General features: G+C 47.3%; 1 protein-coding gene across 1 annotated transcript; it reads left to right on the top strand.

Annotated features, from left to right (window-relative positions):
• Positions 1-1,496: 1,496 nt before the first annotated feature.
• Positions 1,497-18,787, top strand: LOC118156165 (thioredoxin). Its single transcript, XM_035309986.1, has 7 exons — positions 1,497-1,508; positions 5,982-5,986; positions 11,513-11,631; positions 15,560-15,664; positions 16,312-16,371; positions 17,098-17,163; positions 18,573-18,787. The coding sequence occupies exons 3-7, from the start codon at positions 11,608-11,610 to the stop codon at positions 18,633-18,635; spliced, it is 318 nt and encodes a 105-aa protein (XP_035165877.1). The 5' UTR covers positions 1,497-1,508; positions 5,982-5,986; positions 11,513-11,607; the 3' UTR covers positions 18,636-18,787.
• The last annotated feature ends 3,860 nt before the right edge of the window (positions 18,788-22,647 follow it).

The following is a 22,647-nucleotide window of genomic DNA, read 5'->3' as shown; positions in this document are numbered from 1 at the left end:
GTCATGCAGAAAGCCTTGGCAGTGCCAAGGCTGAAAATGAACAGGAAGAGTTTCAATTTTCTTAATAAAAAATATTTCTCTCTACAGAAGCTACACTTGTGACAAGTAGCAGCAGCAAACTGATCTCTTCCTGGCATGCACAGCACCCCCAGAACAGCACAGGAAGCACAGATTTGAGTTTTGGGCCTGCCTGAAGCACTCCGCAACAAAGGCAGCAGGAAGGAGTGAGGCTTGCCTTGAAGACAAGGAAGCTCCTGTCCAGGCAGTGCTGCGGGGACAGAATGCTGGAAGGCACTCTCTCAAAAAGCTGCTACTGAGTAGAGGCCCCGGCCCCATGCAGGAATGCCCTGCCGGTGCATCCGGGCTGCACCTGCGCAGGGCCAGTCACATTTTTGAAGGGCTTTGCCCCTCCTGCAAGGGGAAAAAGTTTGCCGGCACTCCCTGCAAACAGCAACAGCATGTCAGGGCAAGAGGAAATTTGCAGGCTGCAAAACAGCTCTGCATGTCACCTGACGAGGCTCCTCCTTAAGCTCTTAGCTGAGCGCCCAGCTGCTGTTAGCGACAAAGCATGACGCCTGAAAAATAACCCAGTGCCTTGTTGGAAAAGCCTTTGTCCCCATCGAGCTGCATTTCTTTTCGAGCCACTCATCCTCCAGAGGAAATGGTTTTGAGACATGGGGCAAAACTAACCTTCTGCGCTGCCTGGGGCTCTGCTCTCGGGAGCTGGCTTGCCTGCGCCTGGGGCTGCTGGCGGTGCCTCTGCGGTGCTGCAGGAGCATCCTCAATGAGGAGGGGGCTTCCCAAAGCCAGGCCGTGCAGTGTGTATGGAGCTGGCTGCTTTAATTGACAGCCAGCAACCTCCTCGGTGCACAGCAAGCCTCAGCAGAGGACTCCAGATATGTAGAGGAAGCCTGCAGTGGGCACCATCCAGACAGCATTTGACAAACACTGACCAGCACCCAGATAAACCTCATGGGTTTGTTTAAACCCATCAACAAGGATTTAATAAATGATTGCACAGTCTTGGCTGGCCATTTCCCCAGAAACTCATTAGCAGGATTCAGGCTTTTTATGAACCCCTCTGCCAGAGAAAAGCCTTCCTCAGAGTGTTCATAGAAGGAGCACGCGCACCTCTCCAGAACCTGTTCAGCTATAAAATAACAGACTCGGGGATTCACAGAACTTGTTTTTCCTCATAGGAAGGCACTGACTTGTTGTCTTGTGCTCGTACAAGCAGGGTAAAGTGACCCAGGCTTACAAAGGAATTTGGCGCTGAGGGATGAAGTGGTATTACTGCACCGGCCAGAAATATTCAAATAACTACAGGAAAACACAGTGGTGATGTGGCTGTGGGTGATGCTGCCCTGTCTTGCACCATCAAGTTTCTTTAGAGTTAGAAGAAAACAAGCTTTGTACAAAAGAGGAAGGGGACAGGCCTTTTCTTTAAATTACTGTTTTAAGTAGCAAAACAGCAAGAACTACAGACAAAAGTGTACAACAGGAGGCAGGTGAGAAATATTCACCATTGGGGGTGTAACTTGGTGACCCAGCTCAAATCCCATTGTCCCTGTTTGCAGCCACTCCTGGCCACTGCTGGCATCAAGATACTGAGATCTCTGGGCCTCTTTGCCAGCCCAGCCTGGCCATTTCAGTGCCCAGGCCTTGGGTACAGGGCTGCTGCCGGCTTCACATCACTCCTACGGCTTCCTTTTGAAACCTCTCCCTGTTTTTCAGCATCTTTCTAGGAGCTCCCAGAGACGGAGGAGCCAGAAACAGCTTTCTAGCAAGCTCTCCTGCTCCCTATTCCCTTTTCAACACCCCTAGTGCCCCATGGAATGGAAAATGCCCGCCAAAGAATACATCAAAGAGCCAACAACAAGCCAAAACACTGACTGAACACCATGGCCTTTTCTGAGTCAGCAGTTTCTCCATTCTTCATCTCCTTTCACTCGTAACTTCCCCATTTTGGGGTAGCTACGCTTCAAGAGTCCTCCTCATGGTTCCCATCCCGCTTGTTCATGGTCTGTGCACGCCTCCAGCAGCACCAAGGGAAGAGCAGACCCCCGAGCTCCAGCTCTGCACTTGCTGTGGCTAATGACCCCAACTTTCCACCAGATATACATGGGTTTAGTATGTGAATGATGGCTTCCTGGGCTGCCAGTCAAAGGAGTCTCCAGTGGTTTTGAAGCAACCAAAATGAGGACGTGTGAAAGGCCAGCCTTATCTCCTGACAGGCCTGCACTCTCCTGTGGGGGCTGCAAGCTCCTCTTGTATCTCGCCGTGCCACATTTACTGGCCATGACCTCCTTGCTGGGTGGAGTGTAACACAGAAAGCTCTGAATAATTTAATATTGACCCAGAAGAGGAGGAAGCAAATAACTTACAGATTGTGATCAAGGTGGCTTTAAAGGAAAAAGAGACATTTCACTGCAGAGGAGAAACGTTATCTGAGGCCATGACTGCTGAGAAAACGAAACTTCGTTGCGTGGTGTTGCTCCTGGATGAAGTTTCTTAAGTGTGCGCACAGAGGTTTGTATCATGTCTTCTCATTAAATAAAAAGTCCGCAGGAAATTTGCTAAAGAGGAAGAAAACATACTGCTGAGCTTGTTTTGCTGAGTCAGAATGATGCAAGGGTGCTCGGAAGGAACAAGCACTGACTTTTGAGTCACCTGATAAAATCGTGTACCTTAACTATCTCTTCACTCTGCTGATAGCGACTGGCTTCAATGAGCAAAATCCTCAGTAGCCATGCTGATCTTTCCTCATAATGCACTTTGTTTGCACATCCCCTGCTTTGTCATGTGCCCTGCATAGTACATGGGCACAGGATGAATTCCTGCACACCTCACCGCCAGGCTGCAGCCTCTAACAAAGACAACTGACGTTCAGAATAAATCACAGATTTAAAAACAGATCACAGAACGGCTGAGGTTGGAAGGGACCTCTGGAGATCACCTGGTCCAAGCCCTGCCCAAGCAGGGCCACCCAGAGCAGGCTGCCCAGGATCAAGTCCTTGTGACTTTTGAAGATCTCCACGGGGGGAGACCGAAAAAAAACATGGTTAGGCTCGGTGTCACTAATGGGTGTTTTTCTGGCCCCACTCCAGAATACAGCGTTGGGCTCTCAGGAGAGCTCTTACAGCAATGCCCAGAGTGGAAATGTCTTATATGAGCCACGTCCCTCTGGGAGGCTCAGCTGCAAGCCGTGTTTGTGCTTAAAGAGCAAAGGATGTAAAAAAGGCTTTTAAATTAAGTGAAAATGGGATGGGGGAGAGTATGATTTTCAGAAGAATACCCACTGGTGCTTTTATTCTTCAACAAAGGGCAGCAGAGAAGGAAGTGCCGTGGGCAAATACTTTCTCCCCTCACCACCTACCACCCTGCCTTGTGTTGGGAAGACCACCAGCAGTTCCCACCCCTGGAAAAGGCTCAGGAGAGGTGCTTGCAGCCCACAGTAGGCAGGTTTTGCCCCAGAACAGCAAATTCGGAGGGGTGGTGGCTTACCTGGGGCAGAACGTCCCATCCCAGCACACCCACTGCCTTCAACACCTCCCCACTGAGCCTGCGGGGCTGTGGAGGGAGGGGGACACGGTGCTCAGACAGCTCTGAGAGCAGGTCCTGCATGGCAGGCAGACAGCTGACAAGTGCCAGCTTATTGCTGCCGGCTGTGGGAAACCCATTTATTCCATTTACTCCAGGAGGAGACTAGGAGATGCGATGGCCTGCAATTCCAAAGTCAGTTTGGCAGTGGTTAAGTGGAGGAAAACAGCGGCTAAGTCATCTTTATTTATAATGTTGGACAAAATTGGGTCTCAAACATGAAAAAACAAACAACTCTGCCCCCCTTCCAGACTGCAGGAATGTGAAATATTGCCAGCTCTCCCAATAAAAGCAGCCCCATCAGCTGGAAGAGGCTGCCATTTCAAGGGCCAGGCCAACAAGCAAACTCATTTCTACATGTAACATTTAGCAACTTGGGGCATAAAGTGAATTTGAGAGGGGTGAAGAATGAGGGGTATCGATGGGCACCTTCCCCTTCCTGAAGTCTGTCCTCTAGTGACTATAATAAAACAAAGCAGGAGTCAAACTGCTCCTGGGTTTGACGGTCGTAAGACCAAGACCTCAGATACACTGGGATGAGCACTGAGCACCAAATATCCCAAATCATTCCAGATGGAAGTGTGTTCCCTGGGATTTCATGCAGTTCTTGGTTCACCAACCTGGATGTTTAGGGTCCTACTTGGCAGAGATTATTTCTGATATAGATATACGTAAGATGGGGTTCTCAGCATGCACCCATAATATTTTTGCCAATCGTTTTCCCCATCACTTAGTGGTAACAGAGAATACAGCAAGTAAGCAGGCAATACTAACACACCAACTATAAAACACCTGCTTTCCCCTTTTTTTCTCAGCAGCCTTTGCCTCCTGCCCCCTTCATACTGGTGGCCAGTCAGCATGGATGAAGGCCAGAGGTCTTTCTGGAGCCACCAGCTTTGCGCTGAGTCCATGCCAGTGACTGAGTCCATGCCAGTGACAGCCCAGAGCTGGGTGCCATGACCTTTCCATTTCAGCTCCTTTACCAAATTTCCCCAGACCCCCTCAGCCACCTGCCCACTGGTCTCACTGTTAAGAGGAGGAAGACTCTGGGTCTGGGGATCACAAAACACAACAGCAACAAGAAAAGGTACATCTGCAAAGGCATGCGAGTGTTGATGATTTGCCAAACTGTGCCCCAAAATCAGCATCCCAAACATTGACCCTGTACCATAGTGTGTTTCAGCAGCCACACTGGTGGAAACCAGCACGTGGTCCTGTGGCGCTGGAAATGTGTTTTGCTGGGAGATGGTGAGCAAAGCTGGGGAGCAACCAGAGAAGGGGACCAGGCTATCCAGTGAGGATTTCCTTGCCTTTCCTTCCCTCTTCCAAAAATAACCCACCTTGCCACAGCAACAAGCATGCTTGCTGTCTGAGAATGCTGATGGAAACTGGGCCTTTATTCCCGCACTGAAAAGAGCAGTGAGTCAAGAGAGCTCTTAACTTCATTAAGAGCTTGAAGGACTCAAGAACTAATTTGCCTGTCTAGACCAGCGCAGTGTCTGGGTGCTGCTTCTCCTCTGTTGTTGCAGCATCTCTCACAAATGTTGACATTAGAGCATGGTTTTTCAAACTCAGAATTTCCTTTCTCTGTGTTGCATCACCAGCTCTCATTATATCCTTTCTGCAGCTTTTTCTTTCCTCTTTTTGCATCTCCACCAGTTTTGGCACTGCAGGGTTCCTGTGCCCTGCAGCAGCTGGGAGGAAGGCAGAGATGTGGCCATGCCAGGAGAAAAGCACCAAGACAGTTCTGGAAGTGGGCCCCAGGACCTCTGCCACTAGGTCCACATTTCCACTTTGGTTTTGGGTGGAGTCTGAGTCATAGAATGTCAAAATATGTGAAGATGCAAAGGTCCCACACAGATCCTCAAGTCCAACCCCTGGCTCCACACAGAAGTACCCAAAAATCAGCCCATGTGTCTGACAGCACTGTCCAACTGTTTCTTGATCCGTGGCAGGGCTGCTGCCATGACCACTGCCCTGGGGAGCCTGTCCCAGGACCCGACCACCCTCTGGGTGCAGAACCTTTCTCTACCACCCTGCCTGACCCTCCCCTGTCCCAGCTCCATGCCGTTCCCTCGGGTCCTGTCACTGTCCCCAGAGAGCAGAGCTCAGTGCCTGCCCCTCTGCTCCCCTCGTGAGGGAGCTGCATGCCACCATGAGGCCTCCCCTCAGCCTGCTCTGCTCTGGGCTGAACAAACCCAGGGACCTCAGCCACTCCTTGTGTGTCTTCACTTGCAGACCCTTTGCTATCTTTGTTGCCCTCCTTTGGACACTCTCTAATAGTTTTATGTCTTTCCTATACAGTGGCACACAAAACTGCCCACAGTGCTTGAGGTGAGGCCACACCAGAGCACAGCAGGACAATCCCTTCCCCCAGCCAGTGGCAGTGCTGTGTCTCAAGCACCCCAGGGTCCGGTTGTCATGAAGAACATCTCAAAGCAGCTGGGATCCAGGCAGGACCTTCCACAGTCCATGACCATGCAGGGCTTCTTCTTAGGTCTCAGAAAAGCTGCTCACCGCTGCAAGGCATCACTCAGGTGAACCCCTGCAGGAATCCTGACACCATCCCAGGACACAAGACCTTGGAGAAGGTCATCTGAACCCCGGTGGCAGTGCCCAGCCCTCTCGCCCTCAGCCAGAAGCATCTTGCATCAGGTTGGGGTGCCCAGGGCCTGTTAATAAATGTCACATTTCTCAGAAAGCCCTCATAAGTCATTCAGGTGTTGCCAGGAGAAGAATTGCGCTGCTATAAACCCAGATTGTTTGGCTCCTCTTAATTAGTCACAAAGTCAGTAAACATTAACTATGCAGGTGGATCATGTGATGCACGTAGATGGTTAGGTAACAGCTGAATGCTTTCATTTATTTATATATTTACTTATTTTGGGGTGCCCTGTTTTTGGAGGTGGGCTGTCTGGTGTCTGCAGGAAATGAAGGCAAGGCCCCTGCGTTTTCTTGCCTTTTTTCTAGGCCCACTAAGCACAAGCAGCATGGTCGACTTGAAAGCCTCCCCGAGAACATCAGCCAGAGGTTGAGGTTCAGCCCAAATTTACAGGGAGTCTGGAAAGAGACCCAGTGCTAATCTCCCCTACCCAGTGCTAATCTCCCCTTTGGGCACTGCCACAGCTACGAAGAACAGTGGTTTGGGCCACACGGGTCCACACCCGGTGGGGAAAACCAAAGTTTTGTTTCCTTCTCATGCTTGAGACACACGATGGATGAGGCAGGTTGAAGGGGAGCCTCTCTGTCCTGGGGGTCTGGCTGCATGCCTCCTCCAGCCTTCTCGTCATTGCATGAATCACAGCCACCTTCAAGCACATGGAAGAGGCAAGTGAGTAGGTACATGTCTCATGAGGCAGGTAGTGGTATTTCTTCCTGTCTGCTTTAGGGCATCCCAGCAGAAGACAAGTTCTCAACTTGTTTTGATCTGGCTAGTGATTTTGGTTGCCCTGGTTTTCAAATGCTTTATTTATTACAGGCACCTTCAAGGAGCCTAAGGTTTTTCAGGATGTGGGAATGTGGTGACCATCCTCCCACCCTTCTCTTCACTCTAAAATTGGTCATGTGAGACTTTTGCAGGTTGACACTGCATAATTTGTACATCCAAAAATGCAATTGCTTTGAAAACTGTCAGCTGGAGCACTTCCACAGTGTAAACACAGGCTCTTCAGCATCACCTATTCAGACACAAATGCAACTGCATGTGTAATTTTGGGGAATTGGAGATTCTGCATGTCTCCCTTCAGTGAGGATTACATTTCTGTTCCTGAGCCTCCATGATATCACAGAGTCTGTGTGTTTTAGGCTTAGCTCCAAACCTGCACACAAAGACCTCTTAACCTGAGTCAGCTTCCACTGCATCAGGAGGTGCAGCACACTTGTTTCTGGGTATGGAAGTGAGATGCTAATTATCTACACACTGCAGATGCAATCATACACCTGCACTGTGGGGGTCCCACAACCCCCTTGCCCAGGGACAGCCACGGGGTACAAGGGCAGGAGGTGGTGCTGAAGTGCTCAAAGTGCTGAAGGCCCAAAGCCAGCTTGCTCCTCTATTTCCATCATTCTTCCTCCACACTGCTGTGAGCTCCTTACTGCTAAAATCTCTCCATGCACCAGGTCTGTCCATTTCATGGTCTCCCCTGTGGCACTAATGTGAGAACAGAGCTTTGGATGTCCTACAAGAGATACCACACTTGCCCCTCTGAAGATAGCAAAGATGACTCAATGCCAAGCATCTGTTCTGTATTTTGGGGGCTGCCATTCAACACAGAGAACACCATGCAGGCCCTCTGAGTTTAGGGAAGCTGGGGCAAAATTTATCTTTGTGGTGACCAGGGAAGCATGCAGCACTGGAAGGAGAGGGCTATGGGAACATCACACCCTCCTGATAAGGCCTTGGACAACTCTCCAGCCTCAGTGTGCAAACCACATCAAGCAGTACTAAATCATCCATGGTGGGTGCATCACTGCTGAAGGTCAAAGTCTTCCAATAACTCTGTACCTTGTGCAGAAGAAAAGCTCGGAAGTCCCAGCATCTCTCTCTGCAGAGAGAGACAAAATAATAAAAATAAAAAATAAAAACAAAAGCTAAAGGAGAGGTCAAGAATGAAGTGAAAAGCAACACAGGGAAAAGGCTAAAGAGAGAGAAAGTGAGACAAAGCAAACCAGCCATGTGAAAAGAGGTGGGTGTCAAGTACTTGGAAGCAAAGTTTGCAAAGTACACCAGTTTGTAATTTGGATAGGATGTGGAGTGAAATTAAGAGCTGAACCTCCATTACCCACCCATTGCTTCTCAGATGCAGCTTCCCGCAAAAGGCATTAGGCAAGTAAGTGCCCACCCTGGAGATCGGATTTGACATTAGGACACCTGAATGGCAGTAGCCAGAGAGGGCACAAGGTGAAACTACATAAGCCTGTCTCCAGCATGTATGGATTTTTTGTTTTCTGTTATTGAGCTTTTAAAAGCAGTTAAGCAAAATTACAGCTTGAAACTTCTCTGTGTTGTTTTGCAAAGCATCCAGGCGTAACAGGGATCCTGCATGCTGCTTTTGGCCCAGATGCAAGTGCCGCTTCATTATGAACACACTGAGGAGAGCTGGGTGGTCATTGTACCTAGCACACTTCACTCACAGGAGGTGCACTTGGGATGCAGGGTGCTGAGAAGGCCTGGCAGGTGGGTGGTGGGGCTGAGCAGGACACACCAGTCCAGGGACAAGCTCTGCCAGTTCCCTGGAAGAGCAAAGAGCAGGGCTGATCCTGGGAAGCAGAGTGCATGCCAGCCTGCTTTCCTCCTTTTTTTTTTTTTTTTTTTTTTTTTTTTTTTTGTCAGTGTCTCATCTCATCTTTCAACCAGACATGCTGTGCCAAGTGTTTGGAAGACTCCGGGTAATTGCACTGCTGGTACGTCATCTCGGGAGAGAGAAGTGTGTTCGCTCTGTGAGTTAGGCTGGCACAACACACAGCACACCTATCTAAGTATTAAATATTTATTGCGCCTTTAATGGGTCGGTTACAAAAGCAAAATCTTCCACAACAGCAGGCTGGAAGGAAAGAGAAAGTGCAATTAAAGGCTCCTGTTTCATTCCACTGTCAGGGACAGATGAAACACTCCTAATTTCCATTGAAAGGGGCTGGCCTTCCTATAATAAAATGTGATCTGGCTAATTCTTCTAAGCACTGCCTCCTGCAGATTCCTCCATTCCACCATGGCTTAACACTGGACATGCCCAGCCATCTGTGACATGGCCAAAGTCAAGTTTTCCATGAAATTGTCCCTTCCACTGCATCACACACTTGAGGATTATCGGCCGGCATCATGGGGAGACTCTTGGTGAGGGGGAGTATGAGAACTGTGAAAAGTTCGCACATGCTACTGGATCTCACTTCAGTTCCTGGCAGAGCTACAGAGAAGATTACTTTGAGGGATATTGAATATTACTTGAAAGCCAATGCAGTCATTGGGCAAAGCCAACATGGGTTCGGGAAGGGGAATTCATGCCTATCTAACTTCATGTCCTTTCACAACAAGGTTACCTGCCCAGTGGATGAAGAGAAGGCAGTGGTCCTGTGGCCTGCAGGTGCTGCTGCCACCTTTTGAGGTCTAGCCCTGGCACCAAATTTTCACTGATCCCCACCTGGATGCTTGTACGGGCCAAGGGACACTTGGTCCTGCGAGAATGCATCCCTTTGTGCTTGCTTACTCCTGGATGGTGCTGATTAATCCACTCGAGGCCACCTAAATTCAGACCCGACAAGTCTCTCTCTGACAGCTTTTTCATGTATCAGAGAGCCACAGCTAACCCTTACTGGGGCAGGTTTTCCTGCAAAAAGAAAAAGGCCGGATTTCCGAGGCCTCCGTGGCCTGCCTGCTCTGCCCTCCTCCAGGACACATTCTCCTGCGTGGAGGAGGAAGCAAAACCACGACCCGAGGAGCATAAACATGTCCTTCCAGCCCCCTCGGCATGGCCTGACAGACACCCAGTGGCTCGCAGAGCTTGACGATACAAAACAAAAGATAAAAATAGTATGAAAACAGGGTGCATTTTCTGGGTTGTTTTGCTTTGTCTTGTGTCCCAGACAGAGGATCCGCATTCTCCCATACCATTTTTATTATGCACTATCCCGACATCAACTAACGCGCACTTCTCTAAGAATCGGGCGCAGATCACACCATATATCACTTTTTATGTTATTTTAGGCATTCACACAACTATTTCTGATTTCCAGGCTGGTGTATGCTTCAGCCTTAGCAGCCAGCATGGACAGAAGGCCCGCAGGGACACACAGATGTGAGGGACAGACAGAGGGAAAAGCAACGCTGGGAAAAGCAACGCTGCCAAACCACCGACACAAACCGCGCGGGGCTCTCTCTGAGGCCGCAGAGGGTGTTCGCAGCATGTGAGGAGCATGTGTTTCCAAAACATGGGGCAGGCACCGGGAAGTGCAGGAGATGATAAATGCAGATTTAAGTGCTTCCGCAGCGGGGCCCCCTCCGGCTGTTTCCATGTGGGCATTTGCTGGGCTCCCACCAAGGGGGGAACTGCAACAGATGCTGGAGTCCTCAAAATGGGGTTCTGAAGACAACAAACACTAAAAAAGTGTTTATTGCTAGGCACACGCAGGGCAGGAGTGCTGCTTGGTGCTACACCCTGTGCTTCTGGTGGTGGGAGACTTGGTGAAACATGAAATTAAATTTTAAAAATGAAATTAAAAATGGACATTGAAATAAAAAATGAAAAATAAAATGAAATAAAGGTAAAATGAAATAAAAGTAACATAAATAAAATTTATAAAATGAAATAATGGGAAATAGTGAAATTTTCATTTTAGAAAATGAAGTAATGGGAAAGGGGATTCGAAAAGCAAAAATAAATTAAGAAAAGAAAAATGAAATAAAGTAAAATAAAATGAAATAAAAATGGAATAAAACAAAACGAAATTAAACAAAAAGAAATAAGATAAAATGAAATAAAATGGAATGAAATGATGTGGAATGGACTGGATTGGACTGAAGTGGACTGCGGTGAGCACTGAAGCCATGTCCCTAGGCCCGCAGCCCGGCACTTCCTGCCCGCCATTACGCAGCACTTTTCTGCTGCACGCTCTCCCCCCGTCCCCCCTCGCCCGCAGTGGTTTCGCCCGTCCCGCTCCCCTTCGCCCCCCCCCCACCCCTCGCCTCCCCTACGCAGGCGCAGTGGTCTCGCCCCCCCGCCCTCCTCCCGGCGCCCGTGACGTCACCTGCGCCCGCGGGTAGCCGAGCGGCGCCGCGGGGCGGGGCGGGGGAGTCCTCCGCGCCTGCGCGGCGGCGCGCGCAGCAGCGGTGGCTATATAACGGCGGCGCGCGATTGGCGGCGGCAGAGCGCTGAGGCGGGAGGGTGGTGGCGGGTGGGTGATAGGGAGCCTGTGGCAGGCAGCGCAGCTGGAACGCGCGTGCGCACGCGGGAATCGAGGACCTCGGGCTCCCTTCTTGCCGCCGGGCAGCCGTCGTGAACCGTCGCCATCGTCATGGTGAAGAGCGTGGGCAGCCTGGTGAGCCGCTGGGCGCGCGGCGGCCGTTGTGGCCGTTGGGCACCGGCTGAGGGGAACCGCGGGGGGGGGGAGGGGAGGGGGAGGTGGGCGCGTCGTGAGTGACAGGGAGAGTCGGATGTTATTGGGCTTGGGGGCTGTTGAAGGCGGTGAGGGGGCTCGGAGCTTGGCGAACGTCCTCCGAGTGAGGTCGTTGTTTCAGGGGAAAGGGTACTGTCGTGTTCGTCCCGCGATCCGGGCTCAAAGTGTGGTGGGAAGCAGGGTTTGGTGTGGCTGTGAGGGACTCCCGAGTACTGTCTGGCATCCGGACAGATGTGCTTCCCCCTGCGCCTTCTGGGCAGAGCCCTGCTGCAGTATAATGAAAAACACCGTGGTCTTCCCGTGTTAAACCTCAGAGGTATTTACATCTGACAGATGTCTTGGCCAAAGCTCAAATACCTGCAGGAAGAAAGCTTAAAACCAATGAAGAGCCTTATTTTCCCCAAGATGGGTTATTATAAAAATTCAGCCTCTTATTTTTGTTTGCACCCTACTCTCCCCCCCCACCCCCCACCCCCAGTTTTGCCCTACAGAGCTGCAGAAGAGGATAGCTTTGAGTAAGATTTGAGAGTTTTGGTGTAGTCTCGGAATGCTTAAAATGGAGTCAGTGGACCTGGCTTTGCAAGAAGGGCCTGCTCTAGTGTAAAGGGTAGTGCGGGCTTCCCTCCCCTGCTGTCTGTGTGCATTGATTTAAACACTGAGCTGGACTTAGAGCGCAGTTGTGTTGCTCGTCCACGGAGGGCATGGACTTGGGTCATGCTGACAAGGTTTTAACATGGGTAAAACATTGTAGAGTGCAGCTGAGCTTTCCAGATTAATTCTGTGTTGCATTGATGCAGACAGAGGGGAAACCCCTTTTTCTGTAGCTTGCAAAATTGAGTTGTTTTGTATGCAACTTTAAGGCACTGTGAGTGTGACAGCTAGCTAGATATGGTCTGTGTCCTAACAATATCTTCAAAACCTGACTAGCTCCTGAGAAGTGGCTACCTGCAGAACACTCCACTAGTCCACCTCAGGTTCCCTGTAGTGGACCCATGACTTAAGTATGTCATCCTGAGATGATTGACTTGTGAAAACAGGTTTGGAAGATGGGGCCACGGTACTTTTTGTAGCAGAAGCTAACAGGATGTAATAACCTGTTTAAAGTTGCTAAAGCCTTCTTCTTCACACCAGCTGCCTCTACTACCTGAGTCACAGCAAGTCATGGCAACCCGCAGGTTTAGGTGCATGTGGTAATTTTAGAAGTGGTCTGTGCTAAGGAGCTCAGGCAGTTTAGTCTTTAGTCTCTTTGTGCTAGCTTCCGTATTTTTTAAAAAACACTAAATTATGTAGTAGCCATTGGCCATCAACTGATTGAGTTAATCCAAGTTCAAGGGCGACTTGATATGTTTTGGAAATGTTTTAAGTAAGGTGCTATGTTAAAGCTATCTCGTGCTGCTGGGGGCAGTAGATTTCTCACAGCATTGTCCTTGGTCAGTAGCCTCCATTTTGAGGCATTTGCTGGTCCTGGGGAATCCCTGCTGCACTGGGGCCTCTCACAGCCACCTTTTTTTCTCTTACTTGGTCCTTGGAAACTGAGACTTGTTAACAGAGAATGCAGAATGTGTAATTCTGCTGGAGGATGGTGCAAGCAAAATGAGGTCATCCATGTGCTTGGGGAGGAGGTTGTAGTTGAATATTCAAAAAACTGATCAGAGGTTTTCCCCACAGTAAAATGAAGAAAGTATTGCTAAGGAAGTTGTAAAGATCCTCTTCATAGTGTGACTAAGTAGGCTTGTGGTGGGAGGTGTCCCGTCTATTAACAAAGCTTCTTATATGAAAGCTTGTCAATTCACACAGTTAACACAGAATGCATGTCAGAAAGGTCAAGTAGTTTTTCTGTTACTGCTGTCTTCAGGGACTTTAAGCTCTCTGGGAAAAGAATCAACACTTTCTTCTAGTTAGATATCTCTTCACTCACAAGAGCCAGTGCCTCTGCACCCTGCATCTCTCCTTGGGCTCCCCACAGCAACTTCATCTGATAGTGGAGGTGCCTCTTAGGGTAACACCTGACTGCTCTCAAGGGAGACCAGACCTCCAGTGGTGTATAGTCTGTGGCCAGCAGGAGGAATCCTGTCCTCCCACTCTGTCCTTGTTTTGCACAATAGCGACCTGAGATGTGTGGCCATATGATCAATGCATCCCAGGGCTGGACTTCCTGTTGTAGAACACAACAATTATGGGACTGGATAAAAGAACCAAAAATGAGGAAGGTGGTTTGATTAGTAGGTATAGGAAGTAGAATTAGCTAAGAGCTGGTGATGTTAATGCAGAGGTGTGAGAAGCCATACCAAAAAATCAAGCTGTATGGTTTGGATGTGGTGAGGAATGAGGCTTGGCTGAGGAATGTGAGGCTCAAGTAGCTGCAGGGAGCAGATTGCATGGACTGCTACATGCAGGGGCATTGAGCTGCAGGAGTTCATTCTGTGTTAGTACAGGAGTATGGGGAGATGGGAAAACCTACTGCTCCAGCTCTCAGACCGAGAGCAGGTGTTAGGGAGCGTTAGCTGCTGATCTTACAGCAGAGTAGGCTCTGAACATCCAAGGTGGAAGGGTGGAAGAGCTCAGTATATGGAGGCTGTGTGTCTGAAGATAGCTGTGTTGGGAGGTTGTGAGAGCTTCAGTGGGAAGCTGTGATGCCTGATGTATGTGGAGTTGCAGCAAATTATGAAGAGTTGCACATGCCTAAGAATGCTGGTGGGGGATCCTTTGCTTGTTTGCTAAATTTGACTAATTAGGCTGCTTATGCTCTTGGCTTCTTGCCTGCATGGCATTCTCTAAGTGGGGAGATGGTTTACTAAGCTCCAGTCTCAAGTTAGCTGGTGTTGGTAGGACTAAACACTGCAGGCATGGCAGCACACATTGCTTTTAGTCAGCCTCTACTGACAGCACTCCAGTGTGTTGCTCTGTGGGGCTGAGAGTAAAGCAGCTACCCTTTGGGTGCAACATCTGAAACGAAGCCTACATCGACAGCTCTCCTGAAGCCTGCATTGCTGTGAGAGCAGAGTTCAACAATATTGAAGTGCCTTGTCCTTTTTCTAGAAGGAAGCTGTCAGGAAGTGGCTGAGCATTAGCATTTTCTGCTTCTGCCTGAGATACTTGTTTGCCCTCTGCTAGGATGCAAATAGCTATTGCTTTTAATGTCTTGCATTTCTGCTAAAACATTCACTCTTTGAAAATACAGTTAATGGCACATAAGGAGCCCTAAATTGCACAGAACATAATCCAGAAATGACTGGTGTGACCAAGTGCAACAGACTTGGTACTTGTGTAGTCCATATGTGTAGCATTGTCTTGGCTACTGAAGTTATGCTTGGGTTCACTTTACAAAATTAGTACTTACCCTATGAAGCTGTTGCTTTAGAAAATATGCTGTAGAGTAAACCACACATCAACTTGATACTTTCTGTTGATTGGAGGAGGTATCAAAATGGAAGAGCATGCAAAAGCTTGCCCTCAAATTCTGCCTAGGAAGGTGTTCTAGGGGAAAATGAAGTCTTTTCATCAAGCCACAAATGAAAAAAAAAATGAATATTGAAGACCACAAGGATCACATTAAGAGCATAGAACTACTCAGAATGAGTTGAGGATTATAGGTGAGATTTCTAGGTTAACTTCAGCAGTTCACTGAGTTGTGGTGACTGGGCATTGTGGTATGTCCTACATGACTCAGACACTGGTGGATGCTAATCCTGATGAAAGCAATTCACACAGAAGCATGTGCATGATGATACAAATAGCGTAGTTTGAGTGAAATTAGTGTGTGAAGGCTGAGGGAAAGCTAGCTTTGGGTTTAGTCTAAATTCTTTTGCATAGAAGAGAATATCTTTAACGTGCAATTCCTTCTTTACAGTCTGAATTTGAGACAGAACTGAAGTCTGCTGGTGACAAGCTTGTAGTAGTTGACTTCTCTGCCACATGGTGTGGACCATGCAAAATGATCAAGCCATTTTTCCATGTAAGTAGCATTGTTAAGACATGTTCTTGTCAGTGGCTATGCTGAAGTATATACAAATATTTTGTGCTGCTTGTCAGTAATATGGAGGAAACTACCTTTGTCCACATTCTGCATTACTTTCTGGAAGGGAGAGAAATTTTCAGAAGTATCTACTTTGCTACTATTTAGTAAGATATACTGGTCTTTGATAACAGCTGAGGGCTGACACTGAGTTGCTGCTGTCTGAAGCCTTCCATGCATCTGTTTATGGAGGGTGTAATAGTTGCATTGCTTCAATAACTTGGGATAATGAAGTTGAAACAATGTTTATCCTTGTTTATGTACTGGCTGTAACTTCTTCCAACTGCATTGAAATAAGTTGTAGCACCTTTCTGTGATTAGCTGAAGGCTGTAAGAGAAGTACAGGCCTTTCTCCAGGGCTTATTTGAGGCTTCTCTCTAGGGAATGGGTTTCAACAAGTTTCATCAGTCTTAAGGATACTGGAGCAGAAAAATATTTTTTCTGCTCTGGTCAGTAACACAGCTGCTTTAAGATAATGCTGTAGGTCTCACTGGGGGAAGCAGCGCTAGGGTTACAATTTCTCTGAATGTGTCTTAAAAGCTAGCTTTCCTGGAGCACTAATTACATAATTTCTTATTTCATTCCAGAGTTTGTGTGATAAATTTGGGGATGTGGTGTTCATCGAAATCGACGTGGATGATGCCCAGGTATGGTCAGGGGTAGTGCTGAGACAGGGTTGCTGATGAGATCCACACATGTAACAGTGAAGAATGTTTTTTAAATGCCCTTGGAGATACTAAAACAAAATGAGATAGGGGCTTAGCAACTTTGCTGTAAAGAATGAATTTTTAAAGGACACCTGAGAAGAACAAAAACACCTGTGGCGTGCATTAGATAACTTGCGAACACTGGTACTCTGTGCTCTGGGAGGGAGTGTTAGTCTCAAAGGCCTTAATCTGTTTTGATGCAATCTCTCCTAAAACTAATGGCTCACAGCTGCAAGACTGTCTGGTCTTGCCACTGCCATTGGCACTGCTTCCCCTTTTATGTCTTGAATCAAGAGCAATAAAATGTCTGCTCTATAGCAATTCAAGCAATGCTCAATAAGTACTTGAACAACATCAGGTTGAAACAGAAGAGCTTCTGTAGAGCTCTGGAGCCTTGTAAATAGTATTCTGTTTTGATGCAGAGGCCTTTTTTTAAAAAAAACACAGTCCAGGTATAGTGAACATGTTCTTGCTAAACTATGAATTAGATGCTGAAGAGAGCATCTCATAGGTTTGCTTTAGGGGGATGTTAATATTGGATGCTTTTGCTTCGTTTTGAACAGTAATGGCTCTGCCCTATTTCCGTAATCGGAAGGAAACTGGTGGGTTCTAAATTGAATGTCCTTCAGATGTGCACAACTGAAAACTGCTTTCTGTCTCTTCCAGGATGTTGCTACACATTGTGAGGTGAAGTGCATGCCAACATTCCAGTTCTACAAGAACGGGAAAATGGTAGGCTCAACTCCTGGAGTTCATTTTTCTGGAAGAGGCAGGCCTCTTTCGAACACTTAAAAGAGAGGATTGGGAATTAGATCACATGGTGTGCTTTCTCTTAATGTATCTGGGGCACAATTGGCATTGGGACAGTCAGGAGTGCAGTCGGTGCATCTTAGCGCTGCAGCAAATGTAATGTTGGCCATCAGCTAACTGATGAAGCAAACCCTATTGAGAAGGGTAGTGAACTGAGTGTCACAGGTCATACAGGTGGATCTTCAGGAGATATTAGGCTAAGTGTTCTAGACTTAGTGCCCTGCTTTTAGTGATCTTGGTTAGCATTTGTTATTTGGATGGAAGTCATGTTCAAGCAGAGACATGACTGGATTCCATGAATTTATGCAACCCTAACAGAAGCCTAACTTGTGCTGAATACACACAGCTGATACAACAGCTTGGTGCTTTCACATAGACTGTACAACCTGTTGAACAGAGGTTATCCCTCTGTGAGGGGGCTGAACAGAGGCCCTCTGCATGCTCTGCCAAGGTGGATAGGTGGGATGCAGGGCAGTGACAGCACAGGGTACTGGTGTTCTGCCTGGAGTAAAGACACAGAGATAAATGTGTAATCTGGGCCTGTAGTTTGAGAAAGCTGAAGATAAGCTTTTCTAAAGTAAAAAATGCCTGATATAAGATCATGGCTGAAGGCAATGGAATTACTCCTTGAAAAGCAGGTGTTAAATGTTTGGTGAGCTTCCATTCCCATAAATATGGGGCCAAATGGTGAGTAATAATGAACCTTTGGTCTTCTCATGATAAACTTCCACTGATTCAAACAAATAAAATTTAATTGTAAAAATCAATGTGTTCTCTGGACACCTGAGTATCAAGCAAGCAATCTTATTATGGCCTATTGTGTAATGTCATCAGTATATTGCATCCCTGCAGGTAGTGGAAGGCAGCCAGTGTTACAGAGACACGAATGTGGCCTGTCTTCCCTGTGTAAGTTGCAACAGGGAGAGTTTTCATAGAAGTCAGGCTCTGGGGCCGGTCATTCCAAGCAGTCCTTTCAGAACTTGTTAGGAAAGGGTCTGGAGCAACCCAAGGTAACTTTGAGATGCCTCTGCTGAGAGGTGACATACAGAGTTCCTTCAAGCCTATGTTTTTTTTACTTCTTATGCAGCACTGGTTCAGGATTAATTGTTTTTCCTTTTCACATGTCAAAGCCTCCCAATTGTGGTAGTCTAAAAGTGATTCTCAACAGAGTGCACCAATTGTTGTGAGTTGAGTGGGAGGTGAATAGCTTAGCTCATGCTCCCTGTTTTGGGCATAAGGAAATCTTAGTGGTAGCAGAGCTGAATGGACCTATGTTTCTGGTTGTTACGGAACTAGATGTTATGCATTTCTAAAAATCGCTTTCTTTACAGGTGCAGGAATTCTCTGGGGCCAATAAAGAGAAGCTGGAAGAGACCATTAAAAGTCTAGTCTAATCTCCAGTCATGGAGACATTGGAGCATGCCTGCTTCGGCTAAATTATAGCCTGTAACTTTTCTACTTAAAAAAAAATCCAACCAAGCTATCTAGGTTAAATGGTGGAACCTTCTTGATCTATGTAAATGAATACAATAAAGTGTAAATTCTACTTTCCTGGTTATTGCCTTGTGCTTGGATGAAGATGTGAGCAAGTTCTTAATGTCACTGAGATGCTGGGTTTTGCTGTGTTACAGGAATACTGTCTGGATGTAAAGGCTCTTGTCAAACAACAATCTAATATGGGGTTACTGCTGAGCATGGAAAGTAAGTGTTGAAAGGATATCTCTGGTTGCTTTCAGAGAAGATTGCTGGTGCATTACTCAGGTGGTAGCTGCCATGCTGTATCTGAAGGGTGGCTGTCTGGCTTGCAGGTACAAAAAGGTTAGCTTGGGAGTTGTATAAAAGCAGATATCCCTGATATGGATAGTTTTTTTTTAGTTAAAGGTTAATTTCTTGAGATTTGTTTTAGGCTTAGAAGGTAAGGCTACGTGTGTATTAAACATAGTACAAGTACCTGAACATATTACACATTCTGCCAGGGATTTGGAGCTGCTGCCTTCTTGCCTTTTCAGTTTTGCTTTGCCATTGGGGTATGATCTGGTTCTGCTGCCAGTGGTGTTGTATAGCCTCTGGGTTGGGTCACTTAGTTGTTCCAGATTACTGCCTAGGCAAAGGACTGAAGAGGAAAAACTCGTGTCTTAAGCCTGAGATAATTTTTAATTTGTATGTTCTTGTCTTCACTTAACTGATCTACTGCATTCTTACACCACACCGGATACACCTTGTGCTAGACAGTAAACTGGGCTCTACAGTCCTCCAGACCTGTCAATTGTCTAGATTAATTAACCTGCCAGCCTATGTGTGCTGTTTAACTGTTGTTTCCAGAGTTACTGAGGAGAACTGCCTTGTCCCCTCCATATCAAAATGGCTTTCTTGCTGGCCTGGGTGTTGTCTCCTGGATAAGGCTCAGTAAACAAGTAAGCACGGCTGTAGCTAGCAGCTACACCTAATGCAGTGGTCTGGGACTAGGAGAGCTGTGTTGCTCATGGACTGTCACTGATGAAAAAATGAGACTTCCTGCTACATCTGTCCACAAATGTGGAATAAGTGAGCCTCTTTGTGGTGAGCAGCTCATGTGTGACTCAGATCACACTCACATCACAGGCACGCATGAATTTCCTGGTGCACAGGAGGGCTGGAAGCCTTCAGCAGTTTGCTGCCTATGCTCCCTGTTCAAAAGATTTTTCCATTCCCAAGAGGTGACCACACCCTCTGGCTGAGGATGAGCCATCAAGAATCTTGGATGTAAGCTCCACATTTTGCTGATACAATGAGGAGCAGAATGGTTTCTCTGCTGCTCTGGCTGTTTTACTGACAGAAATGCAGCTGCAGAGTGCAGCAGAAACCTCTTCATCCTTTAAGGAAGCAGTAACCTAACTAACCTACAATGTTGCTACTGAGGTGAGGCAGGACCAGGTTCTTAACTGTTAAGAGCAGGCAACAGAACTGTTATTAGGAAATAATGCTCATGTTAAATTTGAGGTAATGCTGTGTTTAACAGGATGCAGCTCTGAAATATTTAGCTGATACAGAAGTGACTGCAAATTCAGTTAGAAATGGGGGAGGATCAGAAAGGTTCCATGAGTTATGTTGTGTAAGGCTGCAAAGTAGCTCTTGCAAGTACAGCAAGTCTTCAGCTTCCTCTGCTGCAATATTTTCAGTTTCTACAAGCAGGAACATGGGCTTTAGCCTGCTAAAAATGTATATATTGCCCTAGTGTCATAATTTGGGCTAGAATAGTTAGTTTTATTCCAAGTAGCTTCTATGGTGCTGTGTTTTCGATCTAGGATGAGAACAATGCTGACAGCACACTGAGGTTTAGTTGTCGCAGAGCAGAGCTCACACAGAGCCAAGGCCCTTCCAGGTTCTTGTGCTGCCACACCAGCAAGGAGGCAGGGGCTGCACAGGGAGGTGGGAGGGGACACAGCCAGGACAACTGACCCCAGCTGGCCAAAGGGAGGTCCCATAGCATGAAGCATCATGTGGGAAGAAAACACTGGGGGTTGCCACTGATGGTGGATGGGATTGGTGTTGGGTGTGAGCAATTGCTTTGCGCTCTTACTCTTGCTTTTATTGCTCTGTTCTTTCTTTTATATGCTCTTCTTGCTTTTACTCTCTTGTCATTGTTTTCCCTTTCTGTCCTATTAAGTTGTCTTTATCTTAGCCCACAAATTTTACCTTTTTTTCTAGTTCTCTTTTCCATCCTACAGAGAGGGAATAAAGGGTGGGGGGAGTGTGATTTGGGAACAGCTGTGTGCTGCTTACAGCTGCCTGCTGGGTTAAACCACACCACCCAAATGGAGTGGTTCCAGGTAACCTTACTGAAAACTTAGGGCATATGCCCAGACACAGGTATTAAGTAATATGCTGGAGAACTCAATGAGTGTGGTTTTTACTTGCTAAATGGAGTTGTTCTTCACTTGAAGGGGAGAGAGAGACCAGTATTACCATATTTCAGAACATACAGCAGCGGAGTTGCTTTCCTTGAAATCATTTAGCTCTGGTGAGAAGCAGGGATGTGACCTGCTTTGATCCTGTGATCTGAGAAAACACCTTTAAGAGGGAAACAGTGGAAGATCAACTGACTTGAATGTACACCACGTTTCTTACATGTTTGGTGGGGGGAAAAAAAAAAAAAAACATATAAAGGCTACTTCTGGAAGCAACGGTTCCTTTAGGGAAGGAGTTATCCTCCCCTCAGGTAATGACTGCAGTCTTATTTTATTTGTCTATGAAATGGCTGAGATCTGTGCCTTGCAGTCAAACCAGTAGAGCAAGAAGTTTTTCTCCATGTGCCTGTTATGTAGCTTCCAGTCTCAGAGCGGACTGGCTGACAGGAAGAGAAATACTTCCTCGTGCACAGAAGTTGAACGTATGGCTGGAATGACTAGGCTTTACCAGAGAGGAAAGGCCAAGACAAAGGGGTTACAGTGAGTGGACAAGGGAAAAATGCAGGGTTAGACTGAGGTGAAATAGCTGTGCTCCTTAATTCCAGCCATGCTCTGAGCCTGCTGTAATACACTTGGGAAATTATTCTTAAGCACCAGCACATCGCTTCCCCACCTCTTGCAGTACTCAGCCTAACTTCAGCTCCGGCTGACCATTACCTGTTCCTTCTTTCCCAGACCTGAATTATGTTAGGCTTGGATTTGATAAAATAGTATTTGAGATCGCTCTGATTTCTTGGTGTTCATTCATCATAGCTAACTGGCTGTAGCAAGGAGGAAAAAAACAGCTTCTAATACCTTATCAAGGTACATAGTGTTCAAAACTTGCCTAATACCAACCTCATAGTGGACACCTTCCCAATGAATCTGTTGTCCATTAGTTCTGTTGCCTTTTTTACCTGATTATAAGAACAAAATACATCCAGTCGTAGCAGGAGCAATTGGGACAAGTCTCTAAGCACTGGGATACTCACAGGAAGCAGATTGCTTCTACCACCATAGTTAGTGAACTGTGGCTACTCCTCTGTGCTAAGCTCCAGTGCATGCAAATTTCAGCTGTTTGAGGACTGTTTGTGAAATCCTAGCTAGACCAACACCTGTGGTGCAGATCCTGACCCTTTGTGAGAGGTGGGAAAAGCTGACATGGGGCAGTGCAGGCCTGAGGGAGGACCAGGGCCCGGGCTGTGGCATGGAGTCAGCTCATCTGCAATGGTAATCCAGTTGGAGTCCCTCAGGGCTTGGTACTGGGACCAGTCTTTAACATCTTCATCGATGATCTGGACGAGGGGACTGAGTGCACCCTCAGCAAGTTTGCAGACGACACCAAGTTAGGTGCATGTGTCGATCTGCTCGAGGGTAGGAAGGCTCTGCAGGAGGATCTGGATAGGCTGCACCGATGGGCCGAGGCCAACTGCATGAAGTTCAACAAGGCCAAGTGCCGGGTCCTGCACCTGGAGCACAA

Source organism: Oxyura jamaicensis, chromosome Z (assembly GCF_011077185.1).
Source record: "Oxyura jamaicensis isolate SHBP4307 breed ruddy duck chromosome Z, BPBGC_Ojam_1.0, whole genome shotgun sequence".
Lineage (NCBI taxonomy): Eukaryota > Metazoa > Chordata > Aves > Anseriformes > Anatidae > Oxyura > Oxyura jamaicensis.
The sequence above is the reverse complement of the archived record's forward strand: the minus strand, read 5'-3'. Positions and strand labels throughout refer to the sequence as shown.

Coding starts and splice junctions, on each gene's coding strand:
- LOC118156165 (XM_035309986.1), top strand. CDS start 11,608: ATGGTGAAGAGCGTGGGCAGCCTG. Junction 11,632..15,559: donor TGAAGAGCGTGGGCAGCCTG/GTGAGCCGCTGG, acceptor CCTTCTTTACAG/TCTGAATTTGAGACAGAACT. Junction 15,665..16,311: donor TGATCAAGCCATTTTTCCAT/GTAAGTAGCATT, acceptor ATTTCATTCCAG/AGTTTGTGTGATAAATTTGG.